The sequence below is a fragment of the Corapipo altera genome, unplaced genomic scaffold, assembly GCF_003945725.1.
Source record: "Corapipo altera isolate COAL_440 unplaced genomic scaffold, ASM394572v1 1, whole genome shotgun sequence".
NCBI lineage: Eukaryota > Metazoa > Chordata > Aves > Passeriformes > Pipridae > Corapipo > Corapipo altera.
In genome coordinates, this window is record NW_020884873.1 from 8,281,797 (window position 1) to 8,299,874 (window position 18,078).

The 18,078-nt window shown below is 36.8% G+C and overlaps 1 protein-coding gene across 1 annotated transcript in view; it reads right to left on the reverse strand.

Annotated features, from left to right (window-relative positions):
• Positions 1–7,263: 7,263 nt before the first annotated feature.
• SYT10 (synaptotagmin 10) overlaps positions 7,264–18,078 on the reverse strand; it is a 45,510-nt gene continuing 34,695 nt past the window's right edge. The window contains exons 6-7 of the mRNA XM_027659647.1: positions 17,884–18,013; positions 7,264–16,775 (exon numbers count right to left, since the gene is read on the reverse strand). Of these exons, the coding sequence (XP_027515448.1) occupies positions 16,704–16,775; positions 17,884–18,013 (202 nt within the window). The 3' untranslated portion in view covers positions 7,264–16,703. The remainder of the gene's footprint in view (positions 16,776–17,883; positions 18,014–18,078) is intronic.

Below are 18,078 nucleotides of genomic sequence, written 5' to 3' on the forward strand. Positions count from 1 at the left end.
ATTACCAGACAACAATGTCAGTCAAAATTACACATAATTCAGTTCACTTGGAAGATAATCAGAGTTCGTATTAGCTTGTGAGTTCTTTATGCAATAAAATGGATACCAAAATTAGCTTGTATTACTATGCTGTAGGCAGGTTATCACCATCCCCTAGCTAAGATCCCATGTGTGACCATGGATGGGTAGCATCAGGCAGCTTTCCTTCTCTGGTTTGAAAGAATTAGAAACCAAGCTCTACTGCTACTCAGATAAATGGTTCTATATGCCTGACTGACATTTGCTTTTCTGCTAGAGATATTTTATGTAAAGTCACTTTAAAATCAGGCCAAGGGAAGTAATGAGAGTCAGTTGAGAGCAACAAAACATTGTGTAGTTTGACAATACATTTTTGTTTTCTTTTTCTTATCTCTCCTGGATTTCTTCCTTCTGTCTCACCCCAAAGGCTGCTTCTCTGAAACATCATGAATAGTGGTTGAATTTATGGTTATGCTGATCTCATTAAGAGCCTTTGTGCCACAGCTAAAGCACGTGAGCCAATTTCTGCTGCCAATGAAAATATTTGTGAGACAACAAGAATGATCCCCTGTGTTATTGCAGTGAATGGTCATTTTGAATATATAAGTAATTTCATGGAACTTGGGAAGAACATAAGGGAATTTTTTTTTTTTTATGCTTGCCAATATTTTATGCTTGTGTGATGGGATCAGTTCCTAACCTTTAACCTCAGTGGATTGATTTGATCAAGCTTTGGGAATTAAGAACTGATCAACAGCTTAGGAATAAAATTTTATAAGTAAAAAACAGGCATACATTTCCAGAAACATCTACTTTCAGTTTTTAGCCAACAGCCACAACTCCAAAACAAAGCTTTGCTCCAACTCCCTCCTGCAAAACACTACTCCTTCTGATTGTGTGCCCAGGAAAAAGTAACTGTCAATTCCCTGTGCCAGTGCACTGCCTGGAGGTGCTGCTCTCCAGCCAGGAGAGCATGTCCACCTTAGCTGTTAGAAGACTTGACTTTGTCCAAATCACAGCACATTTAAGCCAGAAGCACAAGCTACAAAGGAAAATCAGCAAGGAATTGCTTGATGTTGTCTCTCTGGACACCTTCCAGGTTCGTGAGGTTGGCTGCTGTGCTGGTCAGGGCTCTGGCCTTAAGGGCCTGGGTACAGGTACTTTTTTGTTTGGCTGTTATTTGTTAATGATGAGGAAGATGGTGGGTGACTAAAATGGTTTCAGACTGACTTGGTATCACAGGGATTTTAGCAGAATTTTTTCTTAAAAAAAAGCTATTTAATGATCCTATATTTCAGGGATGTCCAAAACTAATAGTTATGACTTGGTTTTAACCAGTTGGATTTAACAAATATAACCTAAAGAACAAGGCTAAAGGACAGACAAACTTATTAGGTAGGTTTCTTTGTGGACTTAATGGACACAGAGCTCAGAAATGAAGAGCTGAAATGCCAAGAATTCCCAAATGTAAATTCTAAGTTAAATTAAATCTGAGTATAAATGGGTCATACTTCTGTTTTGTTAGTTTCATCTATATTTAAGTACAAAGCCATTATTTTGTATTTCAATACTTTACATCCCAATATTTTTAAGGATTTTTTTTGTACTACTGAAAAAAGTAATATTCAATGAATGAAACACTATCAACTTTGGATAAAAGGTGTCTACCCAATCTCAGTATTGCAAAGACTTTACAAATAACCATTTTTTTATAACATCACCTATGGTATTTAATACATAAAGTCTCAGATATTGACTTGATTCCTGAATCGCAGTGAGTACTTTATAGCAGTCAACCCAACAGAAAGTCTTCTTCACTCACTGCAAAGAAAATTTTTAACCTGACATGCTGCTCTGTGTTTGAAATTATATTAGAGCTGGGACAGACAACTGTCTCTTGTCAATCTCACTCACTCTTCGGAACAAAGCAATTGTCTTCAATATTTTCCTTGAGAAACAGCATTAGACAAAAGAGAATTCATATTGAAAAGCTATGAAAAAAATTAAAATGGGAAACTATGACTGGTCACCTTAACTGGAAAAACACTGTTCCATGGGATGTATGACACAGACACAAAGAGAATTGTTATTTTATGAAGATGTGTACTGTGAAGGCTGAGGGCATAAAATATATATGCTGGAGAATGCAAAAAAGCATCTAAGTGTGAGTGAGTATGCTCATCACTTCAGCAGAAGGGCTTAGGCTGTGATTGCTCCATTTTAAAATTCCAAAGAGGAGAGTAATAGAGCAATTTAAGCACAGTGGGCATGTTAAGAAAAATCAATGCATTTGCAAATCAGAGCACTTGCACTGCTTCTAAAATGCTACCTTCAGAATGTGACAGTTGATAAAGATTTTTGTCTTTATAATGCCATAGACTTAAAGTTTTTAAAATTATCTGTTTTGTATTACTGTAACCAGCATTGTGATCAACCGAGCTGCATACAAGCAGCACAGAGAAGGGAGTTCATGTGGGACTTTTTGTTCTGAAAATACATATATCTGTCATTTGACTTAAAAAACAGGTTCTGTTATCTACAGTAGTAGTGGCAGGAGGGTTTTTATTCAACTTTCAGAATGACAGAATAGACAATATTGTGAGAAAATCATATTTCTCTCTGCTTATCTGAACCAATGTATTTTAGCAGGATAAGAGGTTACTATTTATATTTTTTTCTTAAAATCATTTTCTGTCTCCTTCTGCATAACATCCTTTCCTTTGGGAGACTCTCATATACTCCATGCAAAGTACAGATCCATGAAGAGGAATGGTAGTTTTGAGAAGATGGGAGATCTGGATTCTGTTCTGATCCCTCATCCTCTCTGCCTCACTTTTAATTTTGTGGTAATAGTGTAGATTGACTGAACAACAGTGTTCTTCTGTGTGTGCAAGAATACTTAATAATTTGCAAAATTATATCATGTAAGTTTTTCACTGGGCTGAAGTGTAGAACAATATGGCTTTTCGCAGGAGCCATTATCCTCTCCTAAAGTAAATAGGGTGTAACTCTCAGTGCATTTCTGAGCCAAGTTTGAAAAGGAGAAGATAGCTGCCAAAAGTTTACCTAAACTGTAAGGTTGTCTCAAAACACATGGAGGTCTGAAAAGAACTTACCATGGTGTGCCATCAGCCCTTGCACTTGCAGGAGCAGGTGCAGGAGAGGGGTAGGGGCAAAGCTTCCCACCAGACAGCACAACTTGCACCCAGTGCTGAACTCGTGACACTGCAAAAAGTGGGGAGACACCTGCACCACCATCCTGACACCCTCCCCATGTGTCAGGGAGCTGAGGAGAAGCCACCACAATGCCCTGGACAGCACCCATTTCTTGCTTCTTTGGTGCAGAACTAACACGAAGGCCAAATCTCTCAGGGCTTTGTTTGCCTTCCTTTCTTATCCTCTTTTCTGGACAAATCAGCTCCTGATTTCCCTTCTGGTTTTTGCACCATTTTAAGCTGCATGTTCTCTGGCTCCTCTGTGGGCTAGTAAATTTGATTAATGTAAGGAATGCAGATATATTCAGGATTGACTGAAGTAGAAGGATTAGGACTTTAAGTGGAAATCGTATTTCACAGACTGCAATGAAATCTTAGTGGTGTTGTTTCTATGCAAATTACAGATAAATTTCCAAAATAAATTCATTACCATTAGAACCCATCCTTCTAAAAATTAGTATTTTATATATGAAAGGGGGAATATTAAGATTAAAGGCAATGGCAAACTGAAATGACCTTACCATTGCTAGAGAAAGACAAGTAGGTTTTCAAAGAAAACTGAATCTTTCAATCACAGATGTGAACCACGTCCCTGGATTGAAGCAGAGAACTGAATTGCATTTAACACTTTAGCAAAAATTTGACTTAGGATAGATTAATGTTCAGCCACCAGAGATCAGAAACAGGATTGGAACCTCAATAATATATATCTAATTTCACTTCAGGAGAATTACAAAAGCCTGCCAAAGGGCAATTGCTTGTATATTGAACTTGGATACTATTTTTATCCAGACAATAATCACCAGTGCTGCAGATAGACTAGTGTTTTTTTTCCAATGTTTATCATATGGAATTAAGCATCTGGTAGAAGGGAAAAAGACCCCATCCAACTGAAACAACACTTGCAGATTAGTTTTCATCTTTAAATAGTACTGTTCTTATAAGTGTCAACAACGGTCTGACACACTTGAACCTGTACACCCTGGGTCATCATTGCTTTGTTATTGCCTATAACATCAATTCAGTTTAAACATAAATTGCATCCTATCCAAATCTGGCTATTTTTTATATTTAATGGTGATAAAGTTCTTGTCTCTTTGATCTATATGATTATGCAAATAAGGATAGGGAAGATGGAAATTAGGCTTGTGTCCTTAAGTGAAATACTTCAATATTCTTAAATACTTTAATAATATTAAATTATAATCAATCCATTATTTAAAATATAGTCTAATGACTTCGAAGATTACAGTAAACATGATCTTCGCAGGAAATGGAAGATAATGTGAAAGACATTACACAAAGTACTAGTTAATAGTGGAGCTGCTTGACTTAATTGTTTTCACTCAAAGGCATTCTGTCTTGAACCTTGCAAAGCTGGTGGCAAAAATGTCCTACACCTCTTCGTGGTGTAGAATTTTAAAGTAACAGTTTCACGAGAAGCAAACATCTTGTCATGGCACTTGGATATAGTCAGGGCTGCTCAGCTTGGGGCCAAAAGGTTCAAAAGGTGCCTCTTCCCACCCATGGAGAATGAAAATGAATTGATTTTTCTTTTAGAGTTGATCTTAAGGCAATAAGACAATGAAAATATGCTGCAGGTGCACAATTCCAGCATGGAAAAGGGAGAGAATAAACAGGAAAAATAACCTCTGCAATTATAATCCTCTGATCCTTATTTACTTTTGAACAGTTTGCTGTTGTAAGAAAGACAAAAAGAATAATTTTAATCACTTTATTTCTTGTTCAAAATACATATGAAACAATTAGAATAAAATTATTTCAAATGAGTTTTTTTATTTTTCTTGTCTTTTTTTAATATAAAATTATCACAAACTGTACACTTCATAACATCTTTTGAGGTTTCATTGTTACATATTTTTTTTCAGAACTGACAAATAGATTCACACTTTCCAGAGAATACATTGTAAAAATACTGAAATGTGTTACAGCTCTCAAAGGCTAGTGCAAAAAAACCCATTTACTATTAGTAGTACAATTTATGTTGTCAAGTTTCACAAATGGTCATTTAGCGCATACAAAAAGCCAGTAACACAAGTTCAAAAAGTTTTGTTTTCTTGTCTCTATAATGCAGAAGCCAAGGATATTGACTTGAACAATGTCTAGGTATCAAATCACAGACTTCATTTAAAAAGTCACATCATGAACACTGAATAAAGGGTACTAAAACAGTCAGGAATTTAATATTAGATCTTGGTCAGCCAACACCACATAGCAAGAAGAAACAAAAGCTTAGAAGAACTCTGTAGTTCTTTGTAAGCTACATAGACTTGGCAATATTTCTGATCTAATCATAAAGATTATTTTAAAGGTAGGGAGTTCTATTAGAGTTTGGGCCAGTTAGGGCCTAATGCAGAACCTCTCATTGTCACAGCAAATATGTTTATTCTGACAGACATTATGTTGTATGCTTTCTTTTAATATTTCAAAATATGAAGTGTTTAAATATTGAGTGGGAGTTTTTTTAGCAGTCAGTATTTCCTATGGCCAGGAACTCCATTTTAACTTCCTACCTTTTGAAGCATACACTCTGGAGAATGCCTTCCCCACAAACAAGCATATACTAGAGAAACATATTGTTCTGTGATGAAGAAAAGATGTGGCTAATTTCTATTCTACTTTCCCCGCTTCAATTTTCATGAGGGGCACACTGAAGTCAGTCAGCTTGAATGCAGCATGGACTACAAGCTCATGAAAAGCGAGGAGAAGCTTTTTTGGACTCCTCTTGTAGTGGCTAGAGGAGCATCTGGAGGGCTCAGAGGAACCAGTGCTGCAGTCCTGCTGCCTAGGGTGGTGAGGACTGGGCAGAGCAGGACAACGAAGAGATGCAATTTGGCTTTGTCCACTCTCATCCTGGCTAGCAGGGTTAGTCTAGTGTGAAGGGTGCTGAGATGTGCTTTTAGCATAGACTGGCTGTGAGACTTCCCACATCATTCCAATCCCAGCCAGCAAAGCACCTGAGTGGCTGCTCTGCTCAGTGTGCACACCCAAGACACTGTGACTGTACAGCGACTTGATTAGCAGGTCATAGTTGAAAAATATTTCACATGGTTTGCTGAATAAAGGCCCTTTTGATTTCCACCAGAAAGTGGAGAAAGTACAAGTTATAAGTGCATTTCCAGCTCAGGACGCCAACAATGCCTATTCTAGGGTAGAGAACTAGCCATATCCCATCCTTAGACATGTGCATTTAACTCCAGAATATCTTACTGAAACTACTCACCTAAACACAGAAGAATAAAAAGAAAGTAGACCCACACTTGGAAGAAAGAGAAACAAGGAAAAATATTAAATATATATCTATATTTTTTCCTTCTCTCGAGAAATAGTTTTCTATTTATTTAACAAAAGTAAATTTTGTTCAATATTTTTCCATAGAAATATAGACTGAAAAGAAGTGCTTTATATCTAATGTGCAACAGGACTATCTAAAAGTTACATAAGAACTAGTCTGTACAGACACCCTCTGAGCTTCAAAAAGAAGATGGCATTATGTGGAAACCTGTAGGCCACCATTAAAAAGGAAAAGTCCTGTAAATATATGTTACCTCCATGCCTGACTACATAAACTAGACATTTTTATTTTCTAAATCAGGCAGCTGAGGCTCAAATTCCTTACCAGTATTAGTAAAATCAGCATTTGCAATAATAGTTCATACCTTAGAGATACACTGAAGACTTCTAATATAGCCTGATTTGTCAGAAAGTGACAAAAATCCGTGGTGGATGTAAGAGAAATCATTCTATTTGCCTTGAGACTCCTTATGGGGTTCATTTCATAAGATGCTATGATATATCACCACATGTAACCTAATGCAAAGTGAACTGAAATCAACAGCAGTGGTCCTGCTGGATTTCAGTGTTGGGCTGGACAAGTACATAATGCTGTGCTTTGAAATGAAATGACATATTAAAAAGACCTACAGGATGCTTTTGGTTTATATATTTAATGGTCTATTGTCACGATATTAAAAAAAAAATTCATTTTAATTAACACAAGAACAATTTTTGTATATTGGAAATAAGGTCATGAATAGATTTTAGTAAGCTTTTGCAGCAATGCAAAATATATAAATATGTATTGTTAATACTACACCTTAAGAGGCTGAATTGAATTCCTTTTATGTGCTATATTAGTTTAATAAATATTAAAACTACATTAAATACATTTACCATTTTGTGTTTTTCTTGAGATAGCCCAAAATTGGAGCTGGAGTATTCTAATTCTGTTAAGAAAAAGTCACATAAAAAGCAAAATATCTATGTGTCAGCATCTTTATGTTTTGCTGCCACAGATACTTTTGCTAAAAGGCTTTTTAATTTTTTTGCATCAATACTATGGTCAGTGCATGAGTAGATTGGTACTTTAGTACCACATTTTGCCCTGCTAGAGATTAAATTATAAAGTTCTGTCTTAAGAAAAAGTCCATTTTTAACAACAGTGCATAAAACAAGGCAAGAAAAATCTAGAAGATGTGTTGGTATAGTTGAATGAAATCTCTTTTCTCAGGACAGATTGCTCATCATCAAGCCCTCTTCAACTTCATGGGCTGCCCTGGGTCTGGAGGGCGTGCAGAATCAGACCCAGGATTTTAGGGGTTAATCCTTAGAACTTTTCTGAAACCTGGTTATGACCTACAATTGTTTGTCTGCTACTGGTAAGTAGCTAAAGTGCAATAGTGCCAGGCTCCCTTTCAGAGTAACACAGAAAAAGTCCAGCTGTGAAGATTCAGTTGTTGGCTAAGATAAAGCTATATTTTTTTTGTTAGGGGTTTTGATTTTCTAGCCCAAAGTTACCTTTGTGGACTAAGAACTGAAAAGGTTGTAGGTTTAAATAAATGAATCAGGTTCTTGTGCTATAAGGATAATTAAGATCATTAAACACTTAGAGTACATAAAGGTTGAAAGGAATAAATGTAACAGTGTGAAGTGCTCTTTGGAGAGTCCACAAAATTTCCTATTTAATTTTCTGGGTAGCCAATTCTCCATTTACATAAAGAAGAAAGATACACACACACCCATTTGACAAAAATAATTACAGCTGGCAATTCTCTGTCTTGTTCAGCTATGCAGTCATTTCCCTCATAACTATTATTACACAATTAAGCCTCAGAAATCTGTGGTGAGGGCAGTAATGGTCCTCTATTGGTCACTGTGATTTTCAATAAGAGGCAGCCACTCCCAGGACAAAACATTCACAGTACACCCAGCACTATATGACAATTTGGGACAAAGGAATAAGAATTCATTATTCAGCTGAACCTCCATGAATAGGAAGAACAGGAGGAGATGGGATTTGTCTGAGACATCAGTTCCAGGACTCTATTCATACACAAAGGCCCGTGGGGTATTAGGTGGGAAATATACCGTAATTATGACTTCATTTTTTTGAGTCACCAGAGAATTAGCACCTGCAACGGCCCAACAACTCGTCCATCATTGTGTGGTATTAGTTTAGGCTTGACTTGAAAACAAAGCCAGTACCTTGTGTACAACAGCAGCATTTTCAGAGGTGTTTTCTATTGGTAATTCAAGTACTGATTGTCAGAAGCTTTGATAATGTGAAGAGGTGACATTATATAAAAATTATTTTTCACCTACTGGAGATTTTCCAACCTTTGCCAGGTGCAAATAAAAAAGGGGGCCATTACAACATGTAGAGAGGATGTGTTTAGTGCATGCTAGCAGCATCCCTTTTTTGCCTCAATTATGCTGAAAGAAAAAGATCAGGGAGGAAGGATGTGCCATGAGCACATCCACATTCACTAGTGCTCTTTGCACAGTGAATCCTCTGTGATCATGATCTGTGGTGTGGGGGGCTGGTTTTATTTTAATAACTGACTCATGTTCTATAGCATGGCTCCCACTAACCTTGCGAGGTTGCAAATGGCCATACAAGATATAAATTAGGAGAATTACATTAAAAATCCCCCTTTTTTTGAAATGTTTGCTACACATACATGTTTGTCTTTGAAAAGACTCCCTATTCAACCCCTTTTTATATTTTCCACTTTTCAACAGGGTTTTGGGTTTTTTTTCCTAAAGGGCTCTTTACATACTCAATAGGCTTTTCCCCTTCTCTCTTCTCTCCTGTTCATGACTCAATTGTCACAAAAGGTTTTAAATGTCTTCCTGTTCAGTCCTCTTCACTTGTGAAACTATTATCAGTCTCAACTCATAGCATATTGAAAAAAGCAACCCCACTCTTTATCTCTCTCCTCCAGCGGACTGTATTTATGGAAATGTATCTGCTTCACGAGAACAGGGAACAACCTACAATCTCTTGTCCCCCGAAATTAACCTAGAAACTGTCCCAAAAAAACAGATTCTTTTCTGGCAATGCTAATCTTAAGTGCCTAAAATGTCTGTCTGTTATGTTGACAAGCATTTGTCAGAACATTTCTGATATTCAAAATCACACAGGGGCAGGCAACTAGGAATTCTACACCTGTCAGAAAATATTGCTTTATAATTGGAAAACCAGCCTTTCATTTTTAGCCTAAGAGGTCTCAAGACATCAGATCTTAAATCTATACAATTATTCTACACCAGAAAGCAACCTTAAGCATATTCTAGAGCTTTATTGATTTTACAGAAAGTTTTGATTTCCTGTTTTTTGTTGGTTTTTTTTTTTTTCATGAGTAGATGCACAGATAGATTTGCTTTACTTCAGGGGTTTGAATTTCTAAGGTGTGAAAAGATCCTGAACTACTTAAAAGGAATGTCTCAAAACCACTTATATGCTTGTATTTTGAGGGAGAGAAAAACTGTATAAAGGGTATGTTGCTGCCATGAAAACATGCTTCTGGCACTCTTGTTATGCTCTGTCTAATAAATGACTATGTGAACCCTGAAGTTGTCATGAGATAGCTGTGGCCTTGTCCTTTCCTTGGTCTGTCTTCAGTTCTCTTTTTCTACCAGTCTTCCTGACTACACCTATCCAGGGGAGAGGTAGGATTTCACAATTCTCCTTTCTTTTTGCTGTCTCTCTCATAACTGTGCCAGCCCAGGAGTCTGAATGGATTTGCAACTTTTCTTTCAGGGAGTCTGTGAATACTCCGCTTCATTAAAAATAGAATGGTATTTAAATATTTAAGCTTAAATATGCAAACTTAAATATTTTAAATAAATGGATTTGAAAATGACAATCTATATGCGTATCTGTCCTGCCTCAAGCTTTCCTATCCATTAGAGGCAGAGTAACCAAGCTTATTTTCTCTGTAAACTACAGCAGTAGCTTGCATTCCCAGCCTGCTCAGTCATAAATCATGTCCTTTCTCAATCAGATCTCTTGGTCTTTCCTATGCTTTTTTCCTGATGCCTGCTTGAGATTTCAACATCTTAGTTGAGATGCATTTTTCAGAGTGGCTCTATCATCAGTAGATTCTCCCAGAACACTAAGATGGACATTAACATTTTGTAAAGTTCACTTTCTTTTGAGAGGTTGTCCCCTTGTCAAAGATCTGCTGCCTGTTCTGTTTTTCTCCAAAGTCTACTTTGTGAACTCAATTCAAGACCAATAGCCAAGGCAACATATTGTATTCATAAATTATTACAGAGCAGCTCCACTTTCATCACAGCAGTTATGTGACTTCCTGCGGATCCAAATTCCAGAGCACACTGTCTTATGTTTCATCATGCCTTTCCCACAGGAGAGAGCTTTGGTGTTCTGGTAACCTATATAACCTGTATTTATATGTATTAGTTATATTTTGACAATGTTGATACGGCAACACAGGCTTAGACATACAGAGTGCTGTGGGAAATGTCCTCCCTTGGAACAGTAAGGCACCAACACTTGTCCTTAGTATCAGCAAAGTGAATAGTCCTCATGATGACACAGTGCCAAACTTTAATTGATTTTTCTTGTTCTGCAAATTTAACATGCTTTCTGCCCTTCCAGAGGACTGAGTCACATGTGACATAAGAGTTACAGTCTATACTTGTGAGGAAAAAATTTACATAGCAATACCAGAGGCATTCTCCTCTCTGCACCAGTAAAGAGGTTTCCCAGCAACAGCAACACTGTAGAGGTACTATCAGATAAAACATAAAATCACAGCCCTGAGCACCTGTTATCATCAAGCATCCCCTAGCACTCAGCACAAGATTGAAGGTGTTAGTTCCATTTCCCTGACCAGATTCCCCTGTGATATTTTAAATCCCACCTCCAACTTCACTTTCTCTTAGATTTCTAGCTCTTGGTTTCCTGCATGCTGTTAAAATTTGCCAGTTTCCAGCTGGAGTTAAGGAAAAGGGGAATTGTGCAGGAGATGTTTATTCATTTGGATGAGTAAACAAAAGATACTTTTTGGAATGAAGTTATTATTTGCCTTGGAAATGGCAAATGGCTCTGATCAGCACCTCAATTATCTCCTATGCCTAATGCTGATGCTTTTTCAGTGACATGCTTCTTTTGTCCTGTTTTACAGTACAGAAAGAAAGGACAAATGATATGACTATTGTAATTATTATGTTTCGAAAGGAAGGTTTCCATTTCAGAGCACTGGCAGTTGCATCGAACAGCTTTGTGCCTACTGCCTCATTTTCCTTTGTCTTTCTTAGCTCTGGGGTCTGCTCTGTGCCATGATTTAGCTGTTTTCTGACACCAGGGAGCTCAGTTTAGACTGGCAAGCCTCAGAAGCTAGATGAAAGTGAATCTCAAGCAAAGGGTTAAACTAAATCTCCACTGGTGTGAATACGAGAGAATATTTCCCATCAAAATATGCATTAATACTCCTGTCATATATACTACATTTTATCCATATTTTGGATGGTCTAACGCATACTACATGAGCTTAGTCCAAAAGTCACCTCACTGTCTGAGTAACACATAAATCATATTTTAACACCTACAGAATTTTCAAGCACATTCATTTGTAGAAATAATGTCATATGAACTTTTCAGGTCAAAGAACTATCACTCAGCACAGATTTGTCAAGTATTTATTATGAATTGAAACATATTTCTGATTAGGTGTGGGTGTTCCGTTGTAAGAGAAGTGCTAAATAATAGTGATTGTACATTTAGCAAGTGCAAATACTTGTATGTGCAAACCTAGGTTTTTGCATGCTCCAATAAGGTGATTTTCAAATTTTGCAGGCACATTTATGGATCTCTGAAAAACTTTACATTTTCAGCAGGAGAAGAACTCTATTGCTGAGTTCTAAAACACCCTCCTTTTAAGTGTTTATTCACTTAAAAAATACAGTCAAATGATTTCAGATGTATAAAGCTTGTTAAATTAATGGAGCGTAATAAAAAGTTAGTACATATAAAAGTTTATAAAAAGACACAGCAAAATAATCTTAGAACTAGACTATCATGTGTATGTTGTGCATCATCATGTTAAATATTTTTAAAAGGAGATTACATTGAAGCCAATTAAAAAAAAACAAAGAAGGAGGAGAAAAGGATGGATCAAATGTCTTTGTTTTTGAAACCCAAAGTTTTCTTAATATTGCTCCAAAAATGCATCCATAGAAAGAAATTAGGTAAGTGATTGCTTATCCCCTTGGAAAAAATCAACTCAACGGAAACATTCCCTGTTTGCTCAACATTTTCTTCAAAAATATTGAATGTGGTTGGGATTCTTTAAGAAAAATGTATAGTTTTGTCACTTAAACACAAGAAGTCCAAAGAATTCCATATACTGAAGAAAAAATTTTACGGCGGAATTTCTGACCACTTTATCTGTCTCTGACCAATATACACATCCCTGAGATATGTATATTGCTCTTTAAGGGCTTGTTCAAAGCAGAACATCAGGCAAGGTTGCTGATGTATGAATGTCTGATGCTCACAAAGGACTGTAGAGAAAGGAGGTTACTTCCTTGACAGCTCTTTGAAAATGAGTGGTGCATTCTTCACCTTTTGGTCAAGATCCCACATGTTTCATATTGCGAATTTTTTAAGGCCAGGACTCAGTTTTGAGCACTGCAGACAAAAGTAAGGGTCAGTTTTTTACTCCTTGAACAGAAGTTCAGTATAGACAAAAGATGGTGGGGATAGGGGTAGTTGCTGGCTGGGAGGGTGAGGAGAAGGGCCATATGAGCAGAAGTGTGCAATGCTGTCACCTAAAGTTGAGGTCATGGAGTGCAGTAAGTGACTGACATCTTATTGAGCATCTTATTGAGCATAAAAAAGCTATGCCATGCTAAATACAATTCTTATTAAGTACTCTTGCTGTTTCCAGTAAACTGCTTCAATAAAAATAATTCAGGTTTTTACGAAACTAAGCTTTTCAAATGGTTGTAAAATTACTACAATATATTTTACACCAAACATTTGCCAGATTTCATTTTTCTCAATTTAGACTAATGTGTGAGATATGGTAGAAATGTGGATAAGCAACAACAAAATCAAAAAAGAATTCAGGGTGGGAGTAGGAAATTTACAACTTCTCCAAATTAAAATATTTTAAATTTCTTAATAAAGATATACGTAAAGCAACACATTTCTTGACTTAAACTGTGCTAAGCTTTTCCTCAAGGCTTCTGTGATTACACTCAGACTAACTTGTGAACCAGGCTCTAAAGCCAATAGATTGGTTATACTGAGTGTATACTCTGTCTTTTGAGATAGTTAAGAAAGCAGTTGGGAAAAAATATCTTCTGCATGAATTCTATTAATCGCCGTTAAGGGACTAAATATAATTTATTAGGGCATCATCTTTGAAATTAGGTGTGCCAATAATTTTGCAGCCTGATTTTTCCTAGATGCAGAGCACCCATCAATCAAGTTTAGACACAGAAGTCATTCACTATTGTTATTAACAATATCAAAAATAACACAACAAGAGGGCACAAACTGAGCCTTTGGTATTTGACAACAATTAAAATTTAAGAAAAAGAATTTTGAAATACCTTCCTACCTATGATGAAACATACAGAATACTCAGAGAGAACAATGAAATAGTTAAAAATATGTTGCTCATTGCTGAACAATTATGCTACATTTGATCATGAAATTGTTAGCTTTTTGGATATTAGGTGCAAAAAAGTGCAAAGAATATTTAGTTAACTGTTACAGTACCACATTACAAAAAGTATTTTCTAGGCCACAAAGGCCACTGCTAATATAATTTATATTAAGATAAATGTATACACAAAATAGTTTTTCAATCTCCACATATATGTATATATATATCTGTTTCTATATCAACCTTGCAGAATCATGTTGAAAATGAACTAGGGCACAGAATTTCATGAAGATAATGATAGGAGGAAAAAGCTCACAGAGGAGAGCTTGTTCTCCTGTTAAAAAAATTACTCACCCAGAGCAAATGAAGGAATGAAATTCTGCAAGGCCACTCTGTATTTATGGTGATGAAATCTTAAGCAGGGAGAATTAGTGTTCAGAATTACCAACCCTCTCTGGGAGAAACCATTTCTGCCTAGAAGCCATGAAAAGCAACCTGAAACAAACATTCTTAAACTTGGGTTCGAGCCTTTTCTTTTTTTCTGCTTTTATCTTTTTTTTTTTTGTAATTAATTTGTAAAGTCTGTCTGAAAGATTGATTTTTGTATTTATTTCCTTGTTTGCTGTGTTTGTAGTCACAGAAGGCAAGGTGTAAAACCCGCCTCCTTTTTTTGACTTAGAAACACTTACAATGTTAGGACCAGCCTTCCTAACTTTCCTGGAGCAGTTAAGACACTTCAAGTCATGACTGACTGCCTTAGGACTGGATCTTCATAAATATATTCTGTGTCAGCCAGGCTAAACCAAACCAAAATAGTTCTTCAGAATTTTGCCAAAACTACCTTTTCCCTTCATATCTAGATTAATTCTCATAATTTCTTTCATTATATTAACCCAATCCTCTGTATGACACCTTTTTTCTGTAAAAATGCTGTTTTGGGAAACACTATCTCCTCAGTTTTCTTTATATATTGCAAAGATACAAAAAGTGCCACTACCTCAACTTATTTCTAGTTACAGTTCAGCTTTCAAAATCTCAGACCCAATTATGCAGTCTTTGCCATGCTCTTCACAGAAAGACAAAAAATAGTAAAAAGAGAAAAGGAAATAACTATCTGATTTATCCAATTGAGGTAAACTACAGTGTTTAAAAGAGATAAATTTACAAAATAATGTGTAGTTCTCTTCTAATTTTTAAAGCATCTGACTACAACCAACAGTTTGTTGCATTTGCTGTCACTGTGTATTCTAATAAATGAGTTTACTAGTTTATAAAATAGCTACATTTCAATTTCTCTCTCCATATACTGACAGAAAACATATCTCAAACTCATATTTAGTATATAATTCTAGAGATATCCAGCAGGTGAACAGAAGCTATTCCACGTGCACTATGCACACAGTCAAAATAACTTCAAAGTAATCTAAATCTATCACATTAAACCATAGAATCTGAAAAGTGTTCTGGGTAACAGCAGTATTTGTTCAATTTTCTGAACAGATAAAACACATTAAATCAACTCCTTTACTTCAGAGCATTCTCTCCTAGTTTACACTAGTTTGACTTGTGTAAACATCAAGCAAGGACTGTCAGCAACAATTGGGCTGTTTTGAGGGGCTGGATGCACCTCATCAGGAGACACCTACATCCTTGTGGAGCTGCATCCACCTCCACACACCTCACTGCAGAGACATTAGCTTTCCACAGCGATACCCGTACACGGACTGTCAGTGCCACACAGAGACACCCCAAACAGCTCTTCGTCAGCCACTGGGCAGCTGAAGCAAACCATCTCCTGAGGGCAGCCACCTGCCTGGGGGCACCTGCCTGGCTGCTTTGCTGGACAGGATAACAAGGGGCAGCCGGCATTGTGATTGCTGGAAGATTATAACTGCATAGATCCAGTTCTGGTCCCTGTTCCATAAGGGTTGAACTAAAACCCAGCAAAGCCAGTAGGTCATTGTCATTGGCTTTGGTGGACTTTTGATCAGCCCTTTCTCCCTGCCCGAGGAATGAGCTGATTTTACACTCAAAACATGACAACAGTTGTTTTTTCATGCAACATTCAGTTTGGAATGCTATCTTGCAAAGTCTCTCAGGATTTAGTGCAATTTAGAAGAAATTTACTATATGATATATATATATATACTATTTGCTCTCCCTCAAAAGAATTAGGTGTTACAAGCTGCAGTACTTTTGAATTGCTTAAGGGATTTTTTTTTTCTCTGATTTCTTTGTCTATGCAAAGATACAGGTCATATCAAAACAGTGCTTGGCTATGACACTGGATACATGCCAGCAATAAAATAGGTGAATGAATTTGCACAAGGAAGGGTTATATTTTACTTGAGTCAGCTTCACTCATACATTAAGAAATTATTATAAACTGCATAATAAGACTTAGAATAGGAAAAATGTATCTTAATAAAAAAATATGGATACAGTTCATCTGTGGAAGCCGAACCTTCTGTTTATGTAGACGACAGGGAGCTTTGGACACCGAACATGATGAATCCACTCTTGTTCCTTAGGGCGTAAGTGGAGGTTTTGGTGATGAACAGGATCCCTGGCTATCAAAACTGGTTGCTCGGCCAGGTAGCTGCAAGAAAAGTGTTATTTTTACAAATGTCATCAAATCTGGCTGTGTACCACACTCATTTCAGAGGATAAGAGACTCTCTCAAAAAAGGACTCAAATCCCAGACCCTTCCTAGCCTCTGGGTCAAAGTCTGTAGCATCAAAGTCTCTAGCAGAACTAATAATGGAAAGAAAATTTCTTAAGTGACCTCCTAAAAATGCCTCTGACTTGTTTCACACAAGTGGGTTTATTTCACCAGTCAGGGGTGGTACCTCTGTCTTCAAACCTACATAAACCAAAGAGAGTTATAAACCTCTAAAACTTTCTCTGCTGCCTTGACTGAGTTTCCTTGCCCCCACACTCTTCTTTAGGTGTTTTACTGAAGTCTTCATTTTAGGCTTTTGCTACCTGTCACCAGACATGTTGTGCAGCCATGTGCTACAGAGTGAGGAAAACAAATGGCTGTGATGCCTCAGACAGCTACTCATTTTTCAACAAAGATTGCTTTTGGGATGAGCTAAACAGTGTGTCCTTTGTTTCCCAAAACAAGGCCAGATGCTTCTTAAGGCTTCCACATGTGTCTTTCTGAATCCAAAGCTATGAGCATTTTGTATGCAGAACACCAGCAATATGTGGCCTGAAGCCTGAAGCCTATGTCCAGGGACACAGAGATATAATGACCCATGCATTTGAACAAGCTTCCAATAAGTGTCTTTTGAACAGCTGTGGAAGTTGCTGCTGGCATGTTGCTTGAATTTAGCCTAATTCACTGGCCAATTTCAGATTAGTGTTTTAGCAACAACTGTCCATGCTAAAGGTTTTTTAATAGGACATGATACCTTCTGAAATTCTTGCAAATGATCTGTAAGTAGATGTAAGTTCCTTATCATAAACTCTAGAAATTCTAAATGTCTTAATGTAATTTTGCAGTGCTGCTAGAGCATTAGGGAAACTTTTGAAGTGGTCCCTTTAAGTAATCAATAAACCCATGCACCTAGATTTAGGTTGTGTTAAGGATCTTGTAGCTGATATTTAGATGCTGCACTGATTTTGTTATTCTCAGAAGCACGTAAGTGTGAAAGGCAAAACCATTCAATACGCTGAGAATGAGACAATTTTCTATTTCTTACCTCCACTAGTGGATGCCAGTGAGTTATTGGTTTACGTGGGTAAGCCAACATTTCATTCCAATGATCTCTTCCAAGCCCTTCAGCATCAATGCCTGTCCGACACACCCCAATGACCTCATTGTGCCCTACTCTGAGAATTGTAGAGAGACAGAATTTGTTTTTAATAAAAATAGTTTTAATAACATCTGATGTACA